The following is a 9293-nucleotide window of genomic DNA, read 5'->3' as shown; positions in this document are numbered from 1 at the left end:
GGGAAAAGGTCATGGGTTACTCCGAAGAAATAATCGGGTACGAACACCTGTACTGGACCCAACTCATGAGAATGAGAATTTGCGAGATTTGTAACGAAATTCACGTTCGGGGTGTAATATTTGAAAAGGAGAGACACAATCTGTTCTGTGGTAGCAACGAAAGCAGACCGTGCAATCTGCTTTCGTGCAAGTTACGATGACACATGGCACTTGTTTCCTGGAAGCGGGAAATGCACATTATGCTTGAAATGATGCAGGAAGTTGAGATACTTAAGATGAAAAGTTGGCGACTTGTGTTGATCCGGTTGGATGCACAATAAACTCACTTTAACCTTTAAAAAAACGTCTATTTGTTGGTGTCACGAGAGGCCTTCGTTTGCAGAGAGCAAGGAACGGTGGACAGACGCAAGTAAATTAAAGACACACGGCTACGCGAGACGAGAGGGAAAGGTACACACAAAATATCTTATTGTAACGAACACATTTGTTGTAAAACCCAGAAGGGTTGATGTGCAATAGCTATGAACCTGAGTAAATTAAGCTGACAAGAAATAAACTATTAAAACTAAGGAGTTACAAGCTTTTAAATGATGAAATGAGCAAAAACTTGTAACATTCCTATAACAATTAAGTCATGACTCCAACGTCTTAACCGCCAGCAATCATATATTACATACCCAATTGTTCAATGCTGGTTTAGTATTTGAATTATTTTGATTCTTTGGATTATTGTTCTCATCTTGAGTGTTATTTTCATAAAGACACATGGCGTAATGGATAATTCAAGTTGTAAGTAACACTCCCCTGGGGGTTGATGGTTCGATCCTCAATGCGAGCGAAACTCAAAATTATATTGCAGATTACTTAGGACTTCTACTCAGTCAAATAAATTGTTCCATTCGAAATTCCGTGCAGATTCCCGAATTCGACAGAAAGATTCCCGAGTTCGACAAGATACAACTGTAGAAGGTTGGAGGTTACATCGATCGAAACGTAGTGAAAACAACACTCGAGATGAGAACAATAGTCCGAATAATACAAATAACCAATCCTCATCTCAAAAATTAAAAAACGGCTAAGAATTATGGATTCATACAGAGCGAGTAAAACCACCATAAATTAGTTGAGAAAAACAATGAAATGAAAGTCGGAGTCAACTTGCTGAACTCGACGATAGAATTACTAGACTATAGGAAATAATAAGGTACTTCTGCAGTTTACTGACCATGCTATTTTTAGATACGATTTTCAAGTTAAATTCGATTTTGGCGGTATCTTTTATTTATTAAATTGTTAGGAGAATGTATCGATTAGTTAACGAAATATCCTCTTACCATCTGTCGAATGGGGAATGGGTTTCTAAATAATAATGTTATTATTTCAGTATGATTCGTAAACTGCAGAGGTACTATTACCCCTTGCGACCAAGGCCGCCAACCCCCAATATTTCCTCCTGTATCAGAAAACATGCTATGTGATATACAAATATCTGTATGTGATGTTGCCAAGCTAATCAAAAACCTTGATTCCAGTAAAGCAACCAGCCCTGCCGGTATTCCAATTATAGTACTCAAAAAACTGCAACCAGAACTAGCGCCCATACTTACAAAACTGTTTAAACGTTGTCTTAAGGAGAATTGCTTCCCATCACCCTGGGAAATCTCATCAGTATGCCATGTATTTAAGAATTCAGGTGATCGGTCATCTCCCTTTCAGCACAAGCCAATATGTTTCCTGTGCGTCATGAGTAAGTTGCTAGACTCTGTGTTAAATAGAGACGTAATCAATCATCTCAGCGAAAACAGCCTTCTAAGTGACAGAAAATATGGTTTCCGTTCTGCTAGATCTACAGCAGATATGCTTACAGTTATATCTCATAGGATTAGTGAATCTCTCGACGGAGGCAACCTTTCTAGGGCAATTGCTCTTGACATATCAAAGGCCTTTGATAGGGTATAGCATAAAGGTTTACTTCATAAGATTTCCAGCTATGGTATTGCTGGAAATAAGATATTTCCAATTATTAATTATTATATTCCAATTATTAAATCATATCTCTCTGACAGGTTCATAAGAGTAGTAGTTGATGGGCAGAAATCAGAAGCTCATTCGTAAACATTTATGCTGATGAGACTACCATCTATGGTAGCACATCTAAGACCATAAACGACCAAGTTCTCTCCGATTCTCTCTCCTCTGATCTTGAGCACATGGTGCAATGGGGGAAAAAGTGGCTGGTTACTTTTAATGCATCTAAAACCAAACTTTTATCTTTACATCATCAACACTCTGATCCCCATCTGGCATCAATTGAAATGAATGTCTCTCGTCTTGGGGAAGCCTCATGTTTTGACAAGCTTCTGGGCTTGACCTTTACTCCTGATCTGAAATGGAACACGTACATCAAATTCTTTGCCAAGGCAGCTGGAAAAATGGCGGGATCCGTCTATTGATGCAGTAGATATCTCACTGCTGATGCTATTCTCTATCTATATAAGAGCCAGGTACGTCCAAGGATGAAGTACTGTTGCCACATCTGGGCAGGAGCTGCTAGAAAGGACTTATCCTGCTTTGATAGAGTTCAAAATAGATTTCGTAGCCTCGTAGGATATGTCCTTTTCTCTTCTCCGAAACCTCTATCTCACAGAAGAGATGTTGCGAGTTTGTCTTTCCTTTATCATTATTTTTATGGCAAGTGTTCAACTGAGTTTCAATCTATGGTCCCCCTCGCCCAACTTTCACAAGAAACACCCGTCTAGCTGAAAACACTATTAATGATCCCCCCCACTCTTTATCTGTGCCTAAACCTAAACGTAGATTCCATGAATAAAGCTTCTTTCTTAGAACTGCACGCCTGTGGAACTGTCTTCCGTTTTCCTGCTTTCCAGTTGACTACAATATGGTTGTCTTCAAGTCCAATGAAAACAAGTTTTTGATGAGCCGTTCCACTTTAGTTAACAAATCTACCGAATTTCCATTGCTATCGATTACTATATTGTCCTTTTGACTACTGTACACTCTTTAACCCTTATCCTTGAGTGGCCTCTGGGCCTTGATAAGTGGTGACGCCTATGTAAAAAATAAATAAATAATAAACATATTACTGCTTATGTAAAAGCAAATTAATAGTATACCTTGCTCTACTTCGGTATTAACCTCGTTAAACTTTATTATAAGTTACTTAACCTCTGGAAAACAATAACCTCAGATTTTACACAAACACACACACATACATATATATATATATATATATATATATATATATATATATATATATATATATATATATATTTGTTTTAAATCCGAATGTAATTTTAAAGTCAACATATGTGATAATTTATTAGAAAATGATTTCTGACGAATTAAATTTTAAAGACAAATATCAAATACAATGTATTCATGTGTTGACTATAAATTTATTTTTGAACGTGTTCCAAAATTGTATCAAAAATTGTTATTGTTTTGTCGTTTTAACTGTTGATCTGAGAATTACACCGGTGATGCAATCACGCGAATCAGGACTAAAAAAACTTGCAACATGAGAGAGAAAGAGAGAAGGCAATGGTTAAACAAATCCTCGACGTCGTGCTTCTTCTTTTGCTGTCAAATGAGAGATTAAACCAGCGCCGACAGCATCTCCAATCACATTGACCATTGTGCTGACACGGTCTCTGTAAAATAAAAAAGGAAACGGAAAATTACGCTGGAATGAATACGTAAAAACTAAATGCAGTCAAATCTTTTATAATGTTTAGAAATTGTTAAGAATAACTTGTTTAACATTACAGTTATCGATTTTTAAGATGAAGTATAATTTGTTAGGAATTGTCGGAGTAGTTATGGAATTTGGTTAGAAGTAAACAAATTTTGGCTTAAGTGAGAGGTCACCTGTTTGTGTTTTTGGACACCTTGTTGGGATTTTGCTGACGTAATAGGTATTTAGTCAAAGTCAAGCTAAAGAGTTTGCGAGAAACGCATTAGCGAGCGAAGCAGAAGGGAGAAAAAACAGTGAAAAGGTAGAAAAAGACTCAGTGTGCAAAACTTTGACAGAGGAATCCATAAGACGGATAAAGGTTGTGTAAAAATATGTGTTGTTGTTATGTCGTTTTTTTTTATGTTTGGAAAAACAAGGTATGTTCCATTTAGTCTGAAACAAGCAGACATATTGTTATCGTTTGATTGCAAGAAAAGATATTTATAAAAGTTTGTGTCACGTTTGTTAACCCTACGGGTATTTGTGAAGAAGAACCGCACCACAATGAACATTTTATATACATGCAGCACACAATATTTTTATATACTGCGTATACACGCATTCATTAGATATCAAAGACACTGTTATATACACCACTAGGCGATACATGAGCCCATATAATATATATTGACATATTGAAGAAATACAGACACGTATATATACAAGACACGGGTACATAGATAGATAGATAGATAGATAGATAGATAGATAGATAGACTCAGTCTACATAACATAAATGCAAATATGTTATTTTTTTTACTTAAACATTTGACCTGTAAATATTCTGTTGCGACTTTTAAAATCTGCTATTAAATATTTCAGTTGAATAACAATTGAACGATTGCAGCGCTACGACCAGCAACTCGCTGCTGACCAAAACGTTGTGCAAATAACACTCAAGATGAGACCAGTAATCCGATTAATCCTAATAATATAAACACTATATAACATTACTCACTAAAACTCGAAAATTTGTGAAAATATTAAAATCTAAAAACTATAGACAGTTTAAAGCCCGTCAAATTATCAAGAAAACATCGATAAAATCTCTAAAATCATATTTAGAAATTACTCTACTTCAACCAAAATATGTTCCATCATATAAAATAGAACGCAACCTCGAAGGAATTTAATCCTTATTTACTTATTATTTAGTGTTATTAGCACATCACTTGGATCAATGTAACCTTCAACCTTTTTCAGGTGTATCTTGTCGAACTCGGGAATCTTTTTGTCGATCTGGGGAATCTGAACGGAATTTTGAACAGAACCCTTTATCTAATCCAACATGGGGGTAGCATGTTCTTGTTCCGTCAACCATGACTAGGTAAATGTCTCAACTAATTTACATCTGTATTTGAGTCTCGCTCGCACTGATGAGTGAACATTCAACCTTCAGCGGAGTGTAACTTATAACTAAATTTTACAAAGTACTTTTACCAGCTACGCCTCACTTCTTATTTATTCAGATATTTTTAAAGGATTTACTAAAAGAAAATTACAGTGTGAAATCTCTTGTACAAGAGGTAACCATTACAAGCGAGCCAAACAACAAGACCGAAACATTATATATATATATATATATATATATTGCGTAAAATGATTCATAGTTTATAAGTAAAAATCGGTTTCAAAAGGAAAAACAAACAAAATCAATAAAGTGTACGATCGTTTCTGAAACGATGCTTTTTATTGAAATAGACAATACGTCTTGAACAATAATTTTATCATTTGATTTTATAAAACAAAGTCTCCTCATCAGCAAAAAGATTGGGGGGGGATTAAAGGCACCAAAAATAAAACTAGCATTTTTAATGTAAGGCATATATATATGGAAAATATTTTAAAATATAAAGAAAAAAATTACTTATTTTCATGTTGATAAACAAAATAAAATAAAATCTATGTATATATCTATGAAAATATACAAAAAAAAATACATCCATATGATTTGGGTCCATCAGCTTGAATTGAAACCAAAACCAAAACTTTTGAAAAAAATATATGTATTTATATATAATTTGAGTGCCATCAGCTATAATCGAAACCGAAACAAAAACTTAGGAAGAATTCTTGATAAAATTATTTATAAAAAAAAAATAGATTAATGGAGTGCAATCAGCTATAATCGAAACCGAAACCAAAATTTATGAAAAATTCTTTATAAAATTATTTGTAAAAAAAAATAGATGACTTAAGTGCATCAGCTATAATCGAAACCGAAACCAAAACTTATGAAGAATTCTTGAAAAAATTATTTATGACAAGAAATAGAAGTCCATAACAATTAAACAACACTCACTCAGTGTGATATAAGGGCGACACACAAAATACATAACACAGATGCTACCAATAAATAACACGAACATCATATCCTACCAATAAATAACATGAACATCATATCCTACCAATAAATAACACGAACATCATATCCTACCAATAAATAATACGAACATCATATCCTACCAATAAATAACACGAACATCATATCCTACCAATAAATAACACGAACATCATATCCTACCAATAAATAATACGAACATCATATCCTACCAATAAATAACACGAACATCATATCCTACCAATAAATAACACGAACATCATATCCTACCAATAAATAACACGAACATCATATCCTACCAATAAATAACACGAACATCATATCCTACCAATAAATAACACGAACATCATATCGTACCAATAAATAACACGAACATCATATCCTACCAATAAATAACACGAACATCATATCCTACCAATAAATAACACGAACATCATATCCTACCAATAAATAATACGAACATCATATCCTACCAATAAATAACACGAACATCATATCCTACCAATAAATAACACGAACATCATATCCTACCAATAAATAACACGAACATCATATCCTACCAATAAATAATACGAACATCATATCGTACCAATAAATAACACGAACATCATATCGTACCAATAAATAACACGAACATCATATCCTACCAATAAATAACACGAACATCATATCCTACCAATAAATAACACGAACATCATATCCTACCAATAAATAACACGAACATCATATCCTACCAATAAATAACACGAACATCATATCCTACCAATAAATAACACGAACATCATATCTTACCAATAAATAATACGAACATCATATCTTACCAATAAATAATACGAACATCATATCCTACCAATAAATAATACGAACATCATATCCTACCAATAAATAACACGAACATCATATCCTACCAATAAATAACACGAACATCATATCCTACCAATAAATAACACGAACATCATATCCTACCAATAAATAATACGAACATCATATCCTACCAATAAATAACACGAACATCATATCCTACCAATAAATAACACGAACATCATATCCTACCAATAAATAACACGAACATCATATCCTACCAATAAATAATACGAACATCATATCCTACCAATAAATAACACGAACATCATATCCTACCAATAAATAACACGAACATAATATCCTACCAATAAATAACACGACCATCACATCCTACCAATAAATAACACGAACATCATATCCTACCAATAAATAACACGAACATCATATTCTACCAATAAATAACACGAACATCATATCCTACCAATAAATAACACGAACATCATATCCTACCAATAAATAATACGAACATCATATTCTACCAATAAATAATACGAACATCATATCCTACCAATAAATAACACGAACATCACATCCTACCAATAAATAACACGAACATCATATCCTACCAATAAATAACACGAACATCATATCCTACCAATAAATAACACGAACATCATATCCTACCAATAAATAACACGAACGTCATATCCTACCAATAAATAATACGAACATCATATCCTACCAATAAATAACACGAACATCATATCCTACCAATAAATAACACGAACATCATATCCTACCAATAAATAATACGAACATCATATCCTACCAATAAATAACACGAACATCATATCCTACCAATAAATAATACGAACATCATATCCTACCAATAAATAACACGAACGTCATATCCTACCAATAAATAATACGAACATCATATCCTACCAATAAATAACACGAACATCATATCCTACCAATAAATAACACGAACATCATATCCTACCAATAAATAATACGAACATCATATCCTACCAATAAATAACACGAACATCATATCCTACCAATAAATAATACGAACATCATATCCTACCAATAAATAACACGAACGTCATATCCTACCAATAAATAATACGAACATCATATCCTACCAATAAATAACACGAACATCATATCCTACCAATAAATAACACGAACATCATATCCTACCAATAAATAATACGAACATCATATCCTACCAATAAATAACACGAACATCATATCCTACCAATAAATAATACGAACATCATATCCTACCAATAAATAACACGAACATCATATCCTACCAATAAATAACACGAACATCATATCCTACCAATAAATAACACGAACATTTATTACATTACATATACGAATCAATTTTGTGCATTAAGATTGTCTCGTTTAAATGTGTTATTTAATTTATGCTTAAAGCATTACACAAATATACTCACAAAATCCAATCGACAGTCAATATGAGAACGGCATCTTCCTGGGGCAACCCCACTGACGTCAGTACTGCAACGAGGGTGATTAGGCCAGCCTGAGGGATGCCCTTTGCGCCAATTGAACTTAAAGTAGCAATCAAACTGAAAATAAAGAGATAGCTTTATCATTTTTATTTTGAAAATGGATTTTATCTATTTTCATGAATATTCACTTGTTGCCACACGGATTTAGGGTTATACGGAGTGTTAAGGGACGGCACTTTGTTTTGTTTTGTTTTTAAGAAACAAATAAGCATCATCATATCAAAGAATCTAAAAAACCTATTGTTGGCATTGGTTTGCCCGATATTTTTCTAGTCAGAATTCTTTCTAGAAAGACATCAGGTATTTACGGGAGGAACCACGTGAAAGTTGCCAACATCCTAAGTTAAAGTGATTTTACAGAACGAATTGGGTTCGAACTTGAAACAGGTCGTCAATCCGTGTCGTTAAAAACCGTTACCATCACTTCCCAGAAACAAATAATAAAATAAAACAATGATTACTAAAAAGGAACTTGGAATATATTACAAATTAATACTTCTGCTACTACTACTACTACTACTACTACTAATAATAATAATAATAATAATAACAACAACAACAACAACAAAACTAGTCAACAAAAAAATTGTCATGGCACTCAGAATGTTTTTACTATTTTCACCTAATTTGAGGATGTCACTCTTTTTAGTCACGTGCAAGCGACTCTATAAGTCACACCGTCGGTCGGTCGGTCGGTCGGTCTGTCCATAACACTTTTGTGCTTGGCCTTTATGGTTAAGATCAAAGGTCTGTTGTTAATACATGCTGTTCTTAGCTTTTTAAGCTTTTCTTGGCCTTTTCGCCAAGATCAAAGTGTAGTATCTCTTCTTACTACATGCTGTACTTA

At 33.5% G+C, this 9293-nt stretch overlaps 1 protein-coding gene across 1 annotated transcript in view; it reads right to left on the bottom strand.

Moving 5' to 3' along the window:
• Positions 1–3396: 3396 nt before the first annotated feature.
• The window catches only part of LOC145296654 (excitatory amino acid transporter 3-like), a 192842-nt gene continuing 186945 nt past the window's right edge, over positions 3397–9293 (bottom strand). Inside the window, exons 7-8 of the mRNA XM_080142591.1 lie at positions 8369–8503; positions 3397–3671 (exon numbers count right to left, since the gene is read on the bottom strand). Of these exons, the coding sequence (XP_079998717.1) occupies positions 3566–3671; positions 8369–8503 (241 nt within the window). The 3' untranslated portion in view covers positions 3397–3565. The remainder of the gene's footprint in view (positions 3672–8368; positions 8504–9293) is intronic.

This window comes from Euprymna scolopes, chromosome 17 (assembly GCF_053919585.1).
Source record: "Euprymna scolopes isolate OS-2025 chromosome 17, ASM5391958v1, whole genome shotgun sequence".
In the NCBI taxonomy this organism is placed as follows: domain Eukaryota; kingdom Metazoa; phylum Mollusca; class Cephalopoda; order Sepiida; family Sepiolidae; genus Euprymna; species Euprymna scolopes.
This window is presented reverse-complemented; position numbering and strand designations above follow the sequence as displayed.